Below are 20,538 nucleotides of genomic sequence, written 5' to 3' on the forward strand. Positions count from 1 at the left end.
GATATACACTTTTCACATTGCTTCCACAAGCGAATCTCAAATTCTATCCCATACTCTTCTGGCAGAATCAAAGATAATTATAACATTTTTGTAATAATTATCGTAACAGATTGTAATGAATCGTACGACGTCACGTACCTTCACCGACAAATCTAAATAATGTTATTACGCAATTCACTTCCCCATAATTCTATGACGATTAAAGGAGAAGACGTTGGAATCGAAGGCGGTACGGGGCGCCATTGGGCGCAGCATCCGACTTTTCATATGGAACATCAGCACATGACCAATCCGAGTCCCGGATACCCGACTTGGTCCGAACCGCCCACGAGGGGGACGCCCGTTTCTGACCCTGTCACGCCGCGATCAACGTCATCCGTGGTCCAGATTCCGCTCCCGTGCCATGCGAGGCGAGCAGCAGTCATCCGAAAACACTTAGCGGCGCATCATAGCCGACTCGAGCCCCGACGTAAGCCCGTTACGTGCCGACGAAGCGAGTCTAAATAATTGACCCCTCCGCGGCGGAATCGCGCAAACAATTTACATCCATCCGTGTAAATATCCGCGACCTCGGCGTCGCGCTTACTGCAAGGCGGCGAAAGTCCCTCTCGGGCGGCGGGGGCCGTTGCTCCGCTGAACGATGGGATCCTCGAATGGATCGGCTCGATGTTGATTTTTCAGTAAAATATAGCGCGTGACCATTGCCATTTTGTACAATAATTCGTGTTATTGTTGCATGCCGAGCGTCACTCGAAGAAACCTTCAGCATAGTGTGTTCTTCGGCGTAGTGTGTTCAAAGATTGTGGTACTCCGAGTATATCCGAGTGGAAATCCGAGGGATATATTCGCGTGCAGGATGTTCGCCACGGGCGGACTTTGACGGCCGGGGAATCAAAGCTCGATGGATCAGAGCGTGATCGTGCCGTCGATGCCCCGTGACCCTGGCGTCGACAACGTGCGGTTGACCATGAAGAACGAATCCGACGCTAGCAACTTGCACCAGCAACAGGAACAGACGGTCGTCGTGCATCCAAACTCTTTGACCGCACGATCGGCGATACTGCCGATGAGCGCAGGTAGTCTGTCCCAGGAGACAAGCTTGGAGCCGCTCATATGTAATCCAACGAGTAGCGAGATGCAGGCGAGGAAACCTGGTGCGCGACGACAGGAAAAACCGCCGTATTCGTACATCGCGCTAATTGTAATGGCGATCCAGTCGAGTCCAGGCAAGAGGCTGACTTTATCGGAGATTTATTCATTTTTGCAGCAGCGTTTTCCTTTTTTCCGTGGCACTTATCAGGGCTGGAAGAACTCGGTGCGCCACAATCTCAGTCTGAACGAGTGCTTCATCAAGCTACCCAAGGGTTTGGGACGACCTGGCAAAGGTCACTACTGGACCATCGATCCGTCCACAGAATACATGTTTGAGGAAGGCAGTTTTCGGCGGCGACCACGCGGCTTTCGACGCAAGTGTCAAGCCGCGTTGAAGCCGCAATATCCGCAATATTATTCGAGCGCCGCACCCGGAGTCGGCGTGCAGACGCCTGGTCCTTACGAAAATCTAGCCGCCGGACCTGGTGGCATCGAATATGCGAACGGTTATCAGAATCAGTACCAGAACTACCAGGAGTACGCCATGTACGCGCCAAGTGCGGCCGTGTCCGCCGATTGGGCATATCCGGAGGGTTCGGCAACGTACAAGTCTGGACCACCGATAGCCGAGGTGACCTATAAAACCACCGAAGTCACGTATAAGACCGGCGGCGAGCCAACGCCGGTCTACAGGAACGGTGAGTTAGTGACATTCAAGAGCGAGCCTGGAGCTTTCGGTGCTCGTGGCCAGGATCAGCTGACGGCGTACAGGCCGCCAGCCGAAGGATTCTCAACGATGAAGGATCATCATCCGCAACATCACGCCGATTACAAGGACGAGGCCATGATGAGTTACAAGTGTGCCAACTCGACACCTACCACTCAAGCGCCTGGACAAGATTATTATGTCGGTTATGGCCTCGCGGGGGTCAACAATGCTGCCGGCCATGGTGTTAACATCACCATGCAATCTATGCAGGAGCAACCGGGTAACAGCAGCCCTGTGACCAACGTCAGTTCGCCGCACAGTGGATGTCCGACTCCTGCTGCGGATCATGGTGAGTTGCGGATCATCGTGTAACTTCACAGTGTCTTCCGTTTTGCTGTGCACGTATTTTTAATCGCGTTATTAGTTGCCAAAGCATTACAAGTTGCTAAAGTTAATCTCAGTAATTTTTAGAACAGTTTTCTTTGAATTATTATTCAGATTATGAGTTTGTGTCATTAGTTTTTAAATATAGCTTACATGTTATATAATTTTTTAATGAATTTTGTAAAATATTACAAGTCGGAAAAATCTGTATCTCTAAAATTTTTCTCTTTAATTTTAATGATATATGACCGAATGACTAATGTTATCTTATGTAAAGTATTGAAGTGTAACTTGTAATAAGTATATAATATATAATACTAAAAGTGAAATAAAATATGAAATAAGAATATAAAGAAAAATTGCAAATAACGGAATGATTTGAAAATGAGATGCGTGAGATATTTACTCGAATTGAAGGGAACGCGAGAAGGTACTTGAATTGAAAGCGATCTTTTGGAACGTTGTTGAAAAATTTTTCAAAAATTTATGCGAGCTTGAATAAAATACAAAACCGCAGAATACGACGCAGATAAATACAACGTAGCTAAATCATGCCTGCAGCGATTTTTGAATTCTTTTTGCATCGCGAGAATAACGTTGATGGATCCGCGACGTCATTTAGGGGCCATCTGGAAAATTGGAGACAGTTTACGATCTTTCAGGCGCCGTGTCCTGCAAAGTAAAACGACGGTACTACTCTTTCGAGCCTTCCATCCTTCCTCTATAGCTATAGAATTTCATGGGTATATATCAGGTCAAAGTTTGTCAAATCGGTACAAAAGAGATAACGTTTTATTTTGGAGAGGTAATTTTTTTATTAATTCTTATTATTAATTGGATTCATTCAGTTTAAAATTATTCTCGGCTTTGATATAATATATAATGTAATTATCATACAATTTTTATTATATGAACGTATTTTATATCACTTCAATTCAATTAAATTTTTAAAATTACATACATAATTAATTATATATAATGCTCAATAAATCTACAATGCATAATACGTAATTATATTTACAAACAGTACAACATGCACGACATTAAATATAACGAATCCTGTGTATTACATTTACTTTCACACCATATCAAACAAAAAAATATATAAGCATAATAAAGTGTATTTAAATAATTTGTATTAGTAAATAATTAATATTAATGTATTTAGATAATTTTAATTGACCGTAATAGCATGTTGAAAAGATTAATATCACTGAAATACACAGGATGGGTGGATATAGTGCACATCGTCGCCGTTGACAGAAACGATTAACCGAAGCGACGTCTCTGTCACGCCTATATGACGTTTCGAGCTCGTAACTTGTACCTTGTAACTTAACACGTGTAACCCGCCGTAAGACTGGAAGCGTCGTTTCCTTTCCTCGCGAGATTAATTTAGCCAACGTCTGCGTCCAACAACGCGATAATAAAAACGCTCGTTAACACCGCGTTATGGCAACGATAACAAAACACTTGACAGTTTTCCCTATGCGAGGCAAAGATATTGTATGTACTGAATTTGAGATATATCTTATTCGCAACCTACGCAATTATATTTTAAATTCGTTTTCTTATAGCTGCGAATTGTTTTGTGTCGATGATATTTTAGAAAGGCATCATTTCTTTGATAAACGAATCGATATGATAAGTAGACGTTTCGTGCATCAAAATAATCACTATTGAAGTGAAAACGCGCGTAAAATGCTTTTTGCCTCTTCAGTGTAGTCGCGTGCTAGCAAGTGCGCGCTCGAATCGTTTATCGCCTAAATATTTATCGGAGGTATAAACGAGGTGACTTAATTCGGCCTTAACCCTACGGAGAATGGAGCATCGTAATATTTACGGCGTTAACTTACCAACAGCATGTCGAGATCCGCAAATCATTCATTTAAACTCTCGTAAATTTTCGGTTCGCTCTTAAACTTTTCAACAATTATTAGTTAATCTGACAGTTTTATAAAGTTCGAATGAAACCAATTGTTTTTCTTGAAAAAGCTATATATTTTTTGAAAAAAAAGGTCAAATAATTTATTCTAAATTATTTCTGCAAGTTTAACGTTTAACGTTTAAAGTATCTGAAAAAATTTTCAGACGTATTTTAATTAAATTACATGTAATTTGATATCATTGTGCATTCAACCTAATTTATCGAAGTAAACGGCGAAAAATATTCATCAGCATGTTTCATCAGAATGTTTCTAAAAGCTTCGTCCTATCCCGATTTACGAAAATTGGTTTAATCTCGATTAAGAAGAGTAAGTCTCTCTCCTCTGTATCTCGATACAACGCGGATCGACAGGAGATAAACGCCGCCACCCACGCTTCCTCCACCGCAGACTTCTTCTTGTTCTTCTTCTTCTTATTCGTCTTCCGTCAGTCACAGTGAAGTGTAAACGAGATCGATCCACACAGACGCCACGTAGGCACGTCTTTTTACTTTTCTTACACGCCGTGCTCTCCGTATATTTCTGGAGCGCGATCTCTTTGCTCGAAACTATGGCCTGTTGTGCCGGTATTCGGTTAGAAGCAACTTCTGTGCTTCTTGAAAGCCAGCATCGTCGCGCGGGCTCTGCCGAAGAAGAGAAAAGGAAAAAGAAGAACAAGAAGAAATGGCGCAAGCACAGTCGTGCCCGAGAGCATTTGAATCTACGGAGAGGGATTTTGACTGGCAGCAGCGCCATCGGACCACCCACGTGGACGTCTTTCCGAGGCGTCGCGATGTCGAATCGAGAGAACTCGCCAATCTTCGAATCTTCGACGAATGACCTAACGTAATTCCGAAATTTTAAAGTTAGGAAGTTAAAATATCTAAAAGATTAAAAATTTGCTCAATATATGCAAATATTTCAAGCAGTTTTGCAAGAAAAGAGTAGAATTTTCAAAGGAAATCAAGCAAATCTGTGTTCTACTTGTGAAAAGCAAAAATTGATATATGGGGATGCAAAAGAGAAAAGAAAAAAACAGAATAAAATTGAGACACGAGTGAAGTGGTCGCTCGAGAGGAAGCTACTTGAGAACTGGCGGAGCTTTAGATTTATGGGTGCCTGTGTTTAAGTACCAATTTCTATCGTGAGATCTTTCGTTTCTTTCCACCATTACTCTTACATCGTGTGCATTCTTAAGTAGCAAAACTGGATGAAATCTTATCCGGATTACGTAGAATATTTGAAGATCGGGATTAAATTTTCGGATTTCATACTTTACGTTAAAACGGACAAAAGAAATCCACGAGTATCGACAGTCCTTAAATTATAAGCTACTAAAGATTAGAAAGTATTAATAACTGACTTTTAAGTAAAGTAATTTAGAAAGCACACATTTTTAAGCACAGTAGTTCAATTGTAATTTCACTAAAAAAAAATTAATTTTAGATTGTTAAGAGAATTTCAAGAATTATTTAGAGAAATATACATACTTTTATGAAGAGATGGCTTCGAAATAATCGATAATGTAATCTTTTCAGGAATAAAAATGCAATGCACCAATTCCAACTCTAGTTCGAACAGTTCTGGTGGCGGCATCATTGATCGGAAACCATCTTATTTTGCACATCCGGGAAGCTCGGTGACCTTGAGCTCTTTAGGTTCACTAGGTTCATTAAATCTGAGCAACATCGGCGGCCTAAGCATATCCAACATACCTGGCACAGTTTCTACGAATATTCATCACGCGTCGACATCTCCACCCACGACGATGTACTACGATCAGATCAAATACAGTATGTAAAGACATGTTTTTTCCGAAGAAAAGTGACAAGTCATTAAATCCGTTAAATTATTGATCACTATCACGATTGAGATTTGCTTTGTTCTTTAAAATTTGCTGAAAATGAGCCCTAAATGAGACCGAAGAACTTTTAATAGATTTTATATACAATTATTAAAAAGAAAATTACACTTAAAAAGATAATCGCGCTATTATTCTCATTTGCCATATTTTTCTATATTTATTATCGAGAGAGTCCTGTACTTCAATTTACTCGTAAAATTATTTCTATTGAAACTTTCATATCTCGAACATTAAAACACCTCACACTTGTGAGAATAAAAATGACCAATCTTAAGTTCTCTCATGTGCATTTCGATTAATTGGAAAAAAAGCACACAGAATTAGAAGTTAAATTTAACAACATGTTTTTTGTTAAGTAACATTGAATGCATTCAACGTGAGTTCTTGTAAATTTTAAAACTTTTATTTTGGACACTTCTTACATTTTCACACATATTTTCGAATTAATAGGATATAATCTCGATAGCTAAGGCTAGCTATAAAAATTAATACTTTATTAAGTTCATTAACATTTATTTGCTCTATTTAGAATTGGAAATCATTGACCTACGCGCACATAGTTTTAGAATTGCAGATTTTTCAAGATCTTCATAGTCCGATAAATTCGAAATATATACAAGAAAGATGGATAACTTGATTCCTAATTTACGGACGTAAATAAACAAAGTATGTAAAAAGAAAAATGTAAAATATAGTTACGGAAGTATCATGAATATCACACTCACACAGCAGAAATATCCCGAATGTATCGTATGGATATCTTACACACGTTATCTTTAGATTGTCCTTGCGACATAATTTGGACATTTCTGCTGTATGGGGATCAATCGTGGCTCAAATGCATATAATGCGATGCGCATCGAGAGATACATCCGCTTTAAAAAATTGCGGTTGATGTCATCTCTACCGTGTCCTATTTATATTTATAATTCATTAATCGATATAATTAATTTAAGTCTTGAACGCAAAATAAGTCTGTAGAATTAAATAATGTTTGCTAAGAAAATTCTCTGTTGATCTCTTCATTGATCTTGTGCCCGATTTTCCATCCTGATATTATTCAGATACATACAAGTGTGCATGAAATATGAAACTTTAATGATTTTTTTTCAGAACATTAGATATAAGATAATAATTGTAAAAAAAATAAAAAGTTACATTTTATAAAAATACATTCTGTAAATAAAAATAGGAATCGCAAAATAAATTAGAAATTTTAATAATAAAATTTTAAAAATTTTGTGTGAAATATTATATATAAGAATAAACTAATAATTCCATTTCTTAATGTTGTCTTTATGTTGTTTAATGATACTTTAGTGAAAATATTTAGAAAAAAAATAATTTTTTCGCAATAATTACAAATTCATTAATTTATTGACAATTTTTTAATATTGACAATTAAGAACATCGCAGATAGATTTGCTCGAAACAAGGGATTTCAAGTGACGTCAATGGAGGGTGTCATACATGCTATAAATGCGGATGATTCAACTGTAAAACAGTAGCCCTACAAAAGTTTACGTCACAACGTTTTGCGGTGACGATAAGTTTATTGATACCGCGGAAGATTTCTTCTAGATATTTAGTTGATCCCGATTAGCAAATTCCCCAACATCAGTCATCAGACAGTTTGGAGGCATATCGTCATCGTCGTCATCGAATGACGGATTTTAATAACGCGGCTTATCAAAAACTCAAGCAAGTTTCCTTCTTTTCTTATGGTATTAAAAAAATTCTTAATTGTATAAAAAAGATTAAATAAAAAAAAATTCTACAAACGATATTCTAAGAAATTAAGTAGAGCATAAGAAAAACGATATCAAAATCGTTCGGTTTCCGCACAAAGATTTATATCTCGAATTTGTCGAATTTCAATGTTGAACGATTCATAGATGGACAGGATGCATCGTGAGCGACAGCAACATGTCGTTAAGAAACGCTGCGCGCCACGTTTGCTGGGAAGGGCATGTTTGCCCACCATAAAAGTGACTGCGGCGGAAGGTTTCTTCTTTTTCAGCCTTTTTTGGCCGACGGTCGCCTTATTTAAGCAACAACAGCGGAGAGAAAAGAGATCCGTCACGTTCAAAGACACCGGCGCAGTCTTTTGGGAAAATCGCGTCCAACGGTGTTAAGACCTATGAAGTCGCGCTTTTCCATCTGTTTCTATCGCGGAAACGTGGCGATCAGTTTTTGTCAGCTCCCGAAATAGTGCTGACACTAGCGCTGATGTTAGAACGTTATCGGTGCGGTTGGAGAAAACGTCTCGGAAGACGGATTCTCTATGAGGTAAGTTCCCTTTGATGATGAAATTGGAATGTTCCCGTTCTACGGTTTTTCTTGGATTCCTATTGATTCCGATAGCTCGGGACTTCGTGTGAACGCGAGGCTTGGAATCATAAGTTTGTTTTTTGTTCTTACATTAATAGACTGCACTGAGATCCTGGTCAACAACAGGGCCTATATTATTGTATTGTGAACTCTTAATCCTATCTAATGAATTCTTAATCCTTTCGCTCTCAACAAACAATTTTATAATTATCGTTGATGTAGAATATATTTACTATACAACTTTATTATTGCTATTAATGAACATGTTCTTAATGAACATGGTACAAGTCTTTTAAGATTTGTGAGAAAAAATGAGAAAAATAATAAAAAAGAAAAAAATTAATATTTTTCATAATGAAAAGGCTTTTGGATGATAAAGTTTTGTCTTTTTAATGTTTCTCGTATTAATTATAAAAGAATGAATTAATTAAGCTGTATTTTAATTGTTACGAGAAGCATTATACTTATATTACCCATAATATTAAATTTCACGAAACGATAGTCAAAAAACTGCAAGACAATTTAATAAAACTTTATCGCGATTTTCGCTCGATTTTTAAGAAGTGATCTTGTGATTGAATTTCGTCAAAAGGTCTTTAGTTATTGAGATCGAACAAAATAGCACGAAAGGAATTTTTCTTTAGTGAACGTCGCGAGCGGAATGCACATTAAGCCGACGACGAATGCATGCACGAGGTGCAACAAGAGTCGCTCAACGACGTCGCTGACAGCCTCCGTTTTGGTGTTTAGTGTTCGTGTTGCTGAAGCGATATTCCATCAAGGAAGAAGATAAGCCTCGCGCGTATAGTAAAAAATATTTTGATTCTTTTCAGTCAAAAATAGGAAATTCATACATTTGCGAAAACTTAATAAATAAAAATACACATTAAACAACAATAACTTTTAGAACTTCGTCTTTTCTGTATTCAATTAATTTAAAATTGTAGTAAAAAACTGTCTTTTTTTTTGTAAAATTGTAGTAAAAAGCTGTCTTTTTTTTATTAATTAATTAAATATCATTAATATGGATAATAGGAAAAATATCTTCAAGAAGCAATTCTTCTTTAATAGTTAAAATCTTAAATAGTTTAAAAACCGAATTGCTAGAGAGAATTTAACAAATAAAAATTATAATTTTCTCATTTGAAATTTAAATTAAAGATTTTAGATAAAACAATAATGATACATTATAATTATATGTAAAATTATCTCACTGTTTCTAGTAGCAACTTTACTTTATTTTAATGTGTAAATTTGAAAATGATAAATTCTCAGTTATATTTTCCTTTATATTTTGGTCGAAAAATCATATTGACAAGCAAACTTTTAAGAACAATTATTTAGTCACATGGAAAAAATGATTTTGCTGAAGTATCTAAAAATTTAGCTATACAGATTTGAAAATAATTTTGTTGGATCATCAAAATAATTACGTGGGAATCTCTAGCATGATAATTATAAACATTCTAGCAATCAGTTTAAGAATTCTACATATTTATTTTGATGGGCTAACGAAATTTTCAGATCTATATCTAGCTATATTTTTAGATACTTCAGCTAAATCATTCTTTCAATGTATGTATCAAATTAAACGAGTGGTACTATAATAAAAATGATGAGAAGTGCAAGGAGATCAAGGAAAGGCTCAAGATTTGCTCTCTTATAGTTCAAGTACCAACACTCATATCAAGCTTCATGTTGTGGAGAACGTATAAAGATACTCCAAGTATCGCACACGCGTGTTCAAGACAATTGTACATAAAATTCTTTAATCTCAAGTAAACCGATAAGTTTAATAAATTTTATTCTATATATTGAAGCTATATAATTCGCTGAAAACGAACTAAATGTTTTTCATAAATATTGTCATAAATATTGGTAAAAAGAAATTGAATTTGAGATTGAATTTGACCACACAGAATTTGCTGTGCAATGCTGTCGGCAGAATATTGGCAGAAGATAGTTAAGTTCCTCGAGAAAATATAACAAAATATATCCAATTTGATTAGCAAAAATTATGGAAGCTGCGCTTGCCAGTAATCTGTCATATTTCCTGCTTGCAAGCTTTGCAGTTCTGTAACAGAAGAACTTAATGTGGATGCACACAATCGATGCCATCTTGCAATTTTCTGTTCGAATCTGTCAATAATGACAGACACTGCTTGTCAGTTCACTTGTATGTCAAAATGCTCGTAGCGTATATTGAACTTCAAGTAGAGAGGATGTAAGCTAAACTATGATCACATTGTAGGCATGTATTTATGAATGAATTTTTGAAACTGATCTAAAAAAAATTAAGATGATTAAATTATATCGAAAAAATTACCAGAGCGAAAACAGAAAAAAAAGAATGAAGAAAGAAAATGAGAAGTAAACGAAGAATAGTAGAGGATGCATTCCATAGGAGGGAATTTATTCTAAAATAATAAACTGGTCCACAATATGTGGGAAGATTAGATCCAGAGCAATAAACTAACGATTTATACTATGTGGACATTTAGATAAAAAAAAGATTATTGTAGATGTTTAGATATTAAAAAAAATGTTCTAAAAAGATACAAAAGATTACGTAACGATAAGCAAGGGTGTTATGTCAACATTAAAAAATAACATATCCCAATTGACACAAACTAAATGTATAATATATGGTATTCAATAGATGTAGTATATTACATACTACATATTAATTAAAATCGATTAAAATAATTTCTCTACGGCAGTATAATTTGATCGGCAGAAATTATGGAAATTTATCAGTGATCTGAAAAGTACATCCTAAAAGAATAATTACCTTAATAATTATTAACCTAGCAAAGAGAGAGAATAGATTAAAATGGATTGAAATTTTTTTCTATCCGAATGTGTATTTTAAATAACGAATACTTTTTTTGGATTCAATTAGATTCAATTGGATGCAATTGGATTGAAAAACTGCATTTCCTATTCAAAATTTGAATTAAATAGTATTCACAATGCATAGAAAAAGCTAATATTATTTTTAGATTGAAAAGCATAGAGATATGCTCCATGTAATTCCTATAAATGAATAAAAATGGATTCAGGATTGAAAAGCATTCATTTTAACATTGAATCAATATTTCTGAAAATCTGAATCCATTTCAATTCATTTCAATCTATTCTTGTTTGCTGGGAAACATTTACTATAATTAGTCGAAATTTATTTAAAATAATTTTTTTATAAAATAATTATATCTTACTTCTAATTATAATTATATCTAATGATAATAATAATATAATTAATCTAATTATAATTATACTTCTTACATAAAACAAAGGCAATTAATTTATAAGAATTGCACTATCGCATAACAATTACAAAATTTGATGAATATATAAAACGAAAAAAATATTAGAAAGCAAAATAGAATCATACAATAATATTAAGGAAATCATTGACCCATATCAAGAAAAATTAATCTTATGGATTTTAGATTAAATGTTTTATTAAAAGATATTAACATAACCGATCGTTGGTAATACTAAATGTATATTAGACAGTATGATATACAAATTTATTGTACACTAATAATTATGAAATATTATCTTAGCAAAGATAAAATTATACATTCTAGAAAATATTATATTTAAACTTATGAAATAAAAAAATTAAAAGTAGTTACTGATAGCTACAGTTGCACGTTTTTTGATATGGTTTTAGCTAAGTTATATTTCAGTGGAAGAACTTTGTATGTCAATTATCACGTGTCCCATTTGCGGCATTTGAGACCAGTGGAATCACCACGATTTGAAAAGAGGAAAAAAAGACAATGAATAGATCAGTATTGTCAGAAAGGACGACAAGACGAGCCCTCTGACGGGAGTATCCACATAGACGTCGCCAACAAGTCTGAATCATAATGTTCTGAACAGGTCCCTCGTAGGCCTGAATGGCGGCGGTGGGCAGCAGTCGAGTCGACCTTCCGTCCATACTCTGGAGTGAAGTTTTTATCTTTCGGCTAAAGCAAGAAAAAAAATAGAGAGAAAGAAAAATGGAGCGTCTGCTGTTAAACCTGCTCGCGTCTGATAGTGCCACGATACAGGAGGTTCGTGCATTTTCAATATTCATCGTTTTCCCTTTGTCAAATCGGAGCCTATTGAAGCACTGCGAACACGTGTTTTTCTTCCGTTCCATTGATTAGCTGCACTTTCAGTTTTACTGGAATAACACCGCTGAACACTCGCAAAGACACTTCTCACAGATTCACAGAATTCTCTTGGTCAGACCTTGATGTCGTGATTTTTAATTCTTCTGTTTTGATTATCTATTATTGTTATCATCCGTTGCAATATTAAACAGCCGGTAATTTGCTCGAAACGGTTTTGTACCAATATGTCTAATTTCAGGCAACTAAAGAACTCAAGAAAGTACTTCAGAATCCAGACAGTGTGCCAGCTTTATGCCAACTTATTGTAACATCATCGAATCCAGAGGTTTGTAATTTCTTGTAAAATTAAGTCGATTCACTCTTTATACTTTGAGCAAGAAATGTAAATGGAGAATAAATTGTTTTAGGTCCGGCAATATGCGACTCTTATTCTTAGAAGACGTTACACTAAAGGAAAATACTGGACAAAATTGTCCATACCTGTACGAACCGAATTTAAGAAAATTATATTACAGGTGAGAAATTTTTATAATACATTTGATGATTTAAGTTATAAAATTTCATATCATTAAGTTTACCCAATATTTCCGTTATACATTTTATATTTCCTGGTATACATGTTCTTAGATAAATCTATCAAAGTTGTATTACTTCTCAAACAAAGAAATAAATGAATGTAAGTTTTAAAGTTCGATTCTAGAAAGTGGCTACGTTTACACCGAGAGATCTATTCTGCGGCCTGACCTATTTTTTAATCGTCATCAAAAAATTAGACCTGACCATAGAGAAGATAGATCATCTATCAACTATACTTTATACCAAGGAGCCTAAATAATTGAAGGTCGAATTTGAGATATAGGCTGCAGCCTAAATGCACAGTGTAAACGAAGTTTACAGAAGTCAATAATTTTTTAAACAAAAGACAAATATCACGATAGAAATTTTACAGTTTAAGTAATATTTATGATTATACACTTTAATTTCATTATCTATGATATCTTTTTTAGGCTTTAGAACATGAATCAGCAAACTTGGTTAGAAATAGCATAGCTCAATTAATAGGTGTCATTGTTAAACATGAATTACCTACAAATAGTTGGCCAGAAATTATACATTATGTGCAACAGTTAATTACTAATGAAAGGTTGGAGAATAAAGAAGTAAGCAAAAAATTAAACTTAACTTAATATCAACTTTTTTTTTCAAAGTGATATTAAATACATGTTTAATATCAATTAAGTCATATGCAACCAAGAAAGGTTTCATTTAATTTTGAGATTTATTTAAAGAAGATATTCAAGAATCTGTCCATTATTTTATTATGCGAAATATTTGATTTTAGCTAGGCCTTTATACTTTATCAATTATGACAGACGTTACTCCGGATGCCTATACCTCGCATGCCAGATCTCTAGTGATGCTTCTCGCTCAAACGTTGAGCAGTCTTCAGAGTTTAGGAAACCCTGCCGCTTTTTATATTTTGGAAACATTGCGACATCTTATTCCTGTAGCTAAACACGACGAAACGGTTAGTATCTTACGCGGTGTTTTTGTCAAACTTTTATAATCTTATTGTATTTATATATACATTAGTCAGTGTTTACAGTTATTTATGTTTTATATATTAGTTTATTTATATGTAATATATATCCGTTCCCGAAACGGATTACAATCATTAATTCATGCATTTTATTTAAAACTTTTTTTAACTCTTGAATTACCTCTCTTATAAAAACTGAGGTAAATCTCTCAGGAAACCTCTTGTAAACTGGATATATGGGGTGAAGGTCGGGATCGAACTCGGGACCTGCCGATTACGAGTCAGTCGCTCCTATACGTAGCCACTCGTCACCCCAAAGTTGATTATTGTAAAATATCGTTGTTGACAAATATATCATTTCAGGCACTACATACTTATGCTACAATGATGCCGCTAATAATGACTACAATTCAGGCTTTTACCGAAACTGAACACAATAATTTTGCTATCCAAAGTTTTGAATTATTGGATGAATTATGCGAGAATATGATTGTTGTAATAACACCCCATGTAAAATCTCTTGTCCATATGTGCCTTACGATCATTGCTAATAAATCTACAGACGAACTCCTGAAAGTTAGGGTGATCAGTTTTATCGGCTGGTTAGCAAGATTAAAGAAAAAGGCTCTCGTAAAGCACAAATTAGTGGAACCTATTGTCGGTGAGCGATCTATTTCAGTAATTAACCCATGTTAGCAGGACGACTCAATAATCTCAAGATTTGCAGATATGTTATTCGCAGTTATGATGAGTAAGCCAGAGGAAGACGATGATTGTTCAAATACAGATAATGAAAATACTGTTTTAACAAGCGCTACTCAAACTTTAGACTTGCTCGCGATGCACTTGCCGCCGGAAAAGTTAATTCCACATTTGGTAAGCTTCAGAATTTTTTTTTATTACATCAGATTTATTGATTATAATATATATTATTATATACAATTTGATTATAATTTAATTATATAATCTGCTTTTTTTGTAATACAGTTTTACATCTTGAATTTCTTATTTCATAGTGTTAGAAATAAAATTATTGTGACAGAAAATTTCTATTGTAGAAATATTATATCGTATTAATTATATCGTATAACACTTTGACATTTCATTTCTATTGAGATTGATTGATATTACAATTTATGAATTTATGAATGCGTTTTTATCTCCACAAATTGTTGATTATTTTGCTTCGATCTTCGATCTTATTCTCTCTATCAAATTTATGAAAACTATATTAAAGTGAAGAAATATTAATTTCGTAGTTGCGACATATCGAACCTGGACTTCGAAGCACAGATGATTACGTGAAGAAGACGTCGTACGTGGTCATAGCTGTCTTAGCAGAAGGTTGCGCTGAATATATTCGTTCAAACTATCTTGAATTCTTTCTGCGATGTATCTGCGAAGGAATCTCCTATCCTTCGCCTGTTGTGCGCAATGCCGCGCTTTATGCTTTAGGACAATACTCCGAACATCTGCAACCGGAGATATCACAATACTCATCCGAATTACTGCCCGTATTATTTGAATATCTCGGCCAAATATGCTCGTACATCAAACAAGAGAAGAAAGAACCGCATGCAGTCGGCCGTATGTTCTACGCTCTTGAAATGTTTTGTGAAAATTTGAACGAGAGGATCCTACCGTACTTGCCCAAATTAATGGAGAGACTATTCGATATCCTAAACGCGGATACATCGCCGCACGTGAAGGAGCTTACTCTGAGCGCAGTTGGCGCTGCTGCTTGTGCCAGCGAGGAGCATATGTTACCGTATTTCGAAACAATTATAAATATTCTTAATAATTATCTTACTACAGAGCCGAGCGAGGAAAACATGTGTCTTCAAGTTCAAGCAGTAGGTTAGTGAGAATCACTTTATTCAATTAGTTACTTTACAATTAGTTACTGCATTATAATCTATAATTATATTTTTTATATTTTATATCTCTAATATTTTAGATACTCTCGGAGTAGTAGCCAGATCAATAGGTGAGAAACATTTCGCCCCATTAGCAGCTACATCACTCGATCTTGGAATAAAACTACTGAGAAATACGGTCGATCCAGACTTACGGAAATCTCTTTATGGATTGTTCGCCGCTATTAGCACAATAATGAAGAAAGAGATGGCTGTGACTTTGCCTGAAATCGTCGAGTACATGATAATGAGTATACGGAGTGCAGATGGAATTTTAGTAATTATTGTACAAATTATGACAGTTGAAAAACTTATGGAAATGATATAAATGTGACATTGTCATTACAGATGCATTTTAAGGACGATGAAGCTAACGCTCTTACAGTTTACGATGATCTCAGCGATACCGAGAATGAAAGAGAAGATGAAGAAGAAGACATTGAATGCACTGATAACGAAGATGATAATGATGAAGAAATCGACGGTTATAGTGTTGAAAATGCCTATATGGAAGAGAAAGAAGAAAGCGTGATGGCGCTGAAGGAGATTGCGGAACACACAGAGTAAGCTTTCCTTTTTTCGAGTTTTTAATTAATAACTGGTTTAATTATGTTTAAAAATATTGTTGCAGAGAAGCGTTCATGCCGTACCTCGAAAGATCTTTCGAAGAGATTTTTAAATTGATAAATTATCCTCAAGAAGATATACGGAAAGCGAGTATAGAGGCTCTATTACAGTTTTGCATTAACTTATCGAAAATCAATACTGACGAAGGAAAAAAAGCACTATTGAAGGCTCTCTCCATGTTCATCCCGAAATTGTCAGAGCTCATAAGATTAGACGAAGAGCCGACGGTTGCCATTTGTGGTTTGGAGGCATATCAAACACTTTTAAGACAGGTTAAATCAGATGTTATCGCCGGCATAGGTCATAAAGAAGCTATAGTAAATTGTGTGATGGATGTGATGAAAGGTATTTGCGTTGCGTATTTTATTTATATTTATTATATTAATAAATCAACATGCAAATCAGAATTATAATTTTTATCGAAGACAAAACAGCATGTCAAGATCAGGAAGAAATCGAAGGTATTGATATCGAAGCAGAGCAAGACGGATTACTGATAGAATGCGCGGGGACTGTATTTTCTCATTTGGGAAGAGTACTCTCGGCAGAAGATTTTGCACTCTATTTTCAAACCATGTTGCCTTTCTTTTTAAAAAGACTGGTACTATTGATTTTTATACTGCATTTTTAAAAAATTTTCGATTTTAATTTTAACTTTAACTAGCAAAATGCTTTCAGAAAATGGACAATTCGGAGGCACAGAGATCCTTTGCTGTTGGAACAATATCTGAATGTTTATCCGGGCTTAAACACATGACAGCTGCGTTTGTTTCACAATTACTTCCGACTTTTCTACAAACTGGAGCCCAAGATCCTTGCAGCGAAGTTCGTAGTAATTGTTTCTTTGGAATCGGAGAACTTGCCTTGTATGGAAAAGAAGCAGTTTATCCGTATCCTTTTGTTTTTATAATGATTGAGTATTTATCATTCCAAATTAATTAATTATCTTTCCAAATTTGACAATAATTTGTCATTCAATAATATGTTGTATTAAATACTATACAAATTTAGTATTAAAAGATATTTTAGATATTTATTAAAAGATATTTTAAAATATTGGAAAATATTTTTAATTTTCTCATAATTATTTTTTTATGATTAAGATATTAAAAATATACATTATATATAAAAAATTTTATATAATTTTATTTTATAAAGAAATGCAATTCTTTTATAGTTACTTCGCAAATTTTCATGAAAACAATTATAAAAATTTTTTATTGATATTCCTTAACAATTATTACACAGACATTATCCTAATATTCTTCAAACTTTATCGTGTGCTATTGCAAAAGAAACAGATGCAGCTGCACGTGATAACGTGGTTGGGGCAATTGCACGACTTATTATCACAAATTATTCGAATTTGCCACTTGAACAAGTATTTCCAGTTTTCGTTGAACAATTACCTTTGAAGGCTGACTTTCTAGAGCATAAAGCCGTGTTTCAAAGTATTCTTACGTTATATCAAGCTGGAGTCACTCTTTTGCAGTCTTACATTCATACGTTGTTGAAAGTTGCAGTTATCATATTACATGAAGAAAAGGCTCTTGACATTGGTGAGATTTTAATTTAATTAATTAGCATTTTGATGAGAATTTTAAGAATTTTTCAAGAGATTTTTTAAAATTAAAAATATGATTTTTATTTTTTTTAACTTGTAAATTTCGTAACAAGTAATTTGAGAATAATGCATGTATGTTATTTTTACATATTTTTATTTGAAAAATATATGAAAATAATTGTTTTTTTTTTAAGTATCTTTCGACTTGATAAAGATTACAATACATTTTTCCTTTTTACAGAAACGCAAAATCTCATTATGGAGTTTATCAAATCTGTTCAACGAGATTTTGTAAACGATTGGAATGCTCTTTTCACTGAGCTCCCTCCAGAAGTTGTCACAAATATTCAACGCATATTTTCCTAATGTAAACGATTAGTTATGCATGTCATTTTATCATTTTTGAACATCTAAAATGTTGTTTATTGATTCGCATGTTGATACGCTTGAAACGGCTTTTTTTAAGTACCTTTTCAAAGTAGATTTTTTGCCGTTTTTTTTTTGCAACTCGAATGCTATTGGCTAAATAGGATACGAGGTGAGAATAACTGCAATCAATTAAATAATTGTTTCTACCAGCTTTATAGACAAATACTCATACGGTTTTTTTTCTTTTTTGTTTATTCGTTACGATATGCAGCTTTATAAAATATTTGTTTGTGACTTTTATTTGATAAGTGAATAATTTATATGATCTTACAATTAAATAAGCATTTGTTATCTTTATAACGCATGCATCGAGCAATTCTTCCTCTACTTTCTTGCTATGAATAGACAGTCTATAATCGTTGTAAACGTTGTACAGTAAAATGAGAAAGGAAAGAAAAGTTTAGTGAGAGAAGAACCTAGAAGAACCTAGAATAGATTTCTGATAGAATAGACTTCTGATTTATATGGAATAATTAGGGAATCTCACGTGATTTCCTCTCGCGTCGTTAGATTTTTTTTAGATTTTCGCTCACGGAATTATTGGAGCTGTGTAGATTTATAAAGTCTAGTGAGCGTATAGATAAAAGATTTGGTTGACATGCAGAAGCAATATAAATTTGCTTAATGAAAATACAAGCAAAACTCTGCCTCTGACATAGTCATTGTTATCAATGAGCAGAAAGTAACTCGTATTTCTTTCTGTCTGCAATCAAAAACGTAAAATAGCGTAAATAAATGTATTATGTGACTAATAAAAGTGTTGTATGTGCTTTTTTATAAATCTTTCTTGCGATGTTTTTAAACGTATCTTAAAATAGCATTTCCTCTGTTTTCATTCTGTCGAAATATGAATCGCGGCTAAAAATAATCTGTTAAATCTTATTTGTTTACTATCAAGTAAAGCAAAAAAATAATATAACTGTTGATGATGTAATACGCGCAACATAAAATACTTATATAAATTCCGTTATAAATCCGAAATTTATTTAAAATATGTATTTTTTATTTTATATTTTTTCTATTTTTATAATTTGTTATAGAATTTACGTGACATTTCCTTAAAAGATATTATTCGAATGATGTTTTTAGAATTGATATTATTTGAAGTATTGTGAAACTGTGAAAGAGTTAACACTTCTCGCTACTGATATGTCGCCGTAATTTTGCGACAGTTATTTAAGCAGGTACGATCGGTGGAACGAGGAAGACGAGAAATAAAATTTCTATTATAGGCACAGAGATTCTTGTGCGGCGATTCACTGATATCGGGCAAGCTGCTATCACTTTATCGAAAGACAGCAGAGATAAAGCTCCACGAGCCGCAATCGACATCTCAAAAATCCTCCGTCAAACGTAATCAGCTGCGGCTCCGAGCAACGTGTTCACGTGGAGTCGAACGACACGGTTTGCGCTTTCTCGCGATTCATCGCGAGAACTTAGTTGTCGTAGCTTATATATTAAGTTGCTAATAAAAATAGCTAAGTTGAGTTTACGCGCCGCAATGGTTCCCTCTTTTTTCTATCTTTCTTTCTCTTGTTTCGCACTGTGTGCACCGTATGCATTGTTTCCAGTAAACGTGATTGATCGGGTCACAATAGCGGTACGCGACTCGTTCTTTTATGGAAAACTTTGAATGCGATAGAACGACGCTAGTTTGTGATATTCCTCGGGTTTTTCGCGTTCAATAAGGCTATGGAATGCTGATATCGAAGACAAATGTGACAAATATGTTTAATTGGGTAAGCCTTGACCAAATCATTTACGAATACATGATCAGGAGCGTGCAACGCTGATTCAAAAGTAATGTTCTAAAAAAGGTGTATTTTGTGTGTGTGTGTGTGTGTGTGTGTGTGTGTGTGTGTGTGTGTGTGTGTGTGTGTGTGTGTGTGTGTGTGTGTGTGTGTGTGTGTGTGTGTGTGTGTGTGTGTGTTAGTTAGTTAGTTAGTTAGTTAGTTAGTTAGTTAGTTAGTTAGTTAGTTAGTTAGTTAGTTAGTTAGTTAGTTAGTTAGTTAGTTAGTTAGTTAGTTAGT

At 34.4% G+C, this 20,538-nt stretch overlaps 2 protein-coding genes across 2 annotated transcripts; both read left to right on the forward strand.

Moving 5' to 3' along the window:
* The first annotated feature begins 901 nt into the window (after positions 1 to 901).
* Positions 902 to 5,911, forward strand: LOC105618566. Its single transcript, XM_012200097.1, has 2 exons — positions 902 to 2,150; positions 5,649 to 5,911. Exons 1-2 carry the CDS (start codon positions 902 to 904, stop codon positions 5,909 to 5,911), a joined length of 1,512 nt encoding a protein of 503 aa, XP_012055487.1.
* Positions 5,912 to 12,315: 6,404 nt separating this feature from the next.
* LOC105618567 (importin-4-like) lies at positions 12,316 to 18,445 on the forward strand. Its single transcript, XM_012200098.1, has 15 exons — positions 12,316 to 12,369; positions 12,671 to 12,757; positions 12,840 to 12,947; positions 13,440 to 13,592; positions 13,775 to 13,960; positions 14,336 to 14,633; positions 14,700 to 14,848; positions 15,232 to 15,829; positions 15,930 to 16,165; positions 16,237 to 16,451; positions 16,520 to 16,860; positions 16,941 to 17,116; positions 17,194 to 17,405; positions 17,764 to 18,074; positions 18,321 to 18,445. Exons 1-15 carry the CDS (start codon positions 12,316 to 12,318, stop codon positions 18,443 to 18,445), a joined length of 3,249 nt encoding a protein of 1,082 aa, XP_012055488.1.
* Positions 18,446 to 20,538: the final 2,093 nt, after the last annotated feature.

This window comes from Atta cephalotes (genome assembly GCF_000143395.1).
Source record: "Atta cephalotes unplaced genomic scaffold scaffold00017, whole genome shotgun sequence".
NCBI classification, from domain to species: Eukaryota; Metazoa; Arthropoda; class Insecta; order Hymenoptera; family Formicidae; genus Atta; species Atta cephalotes.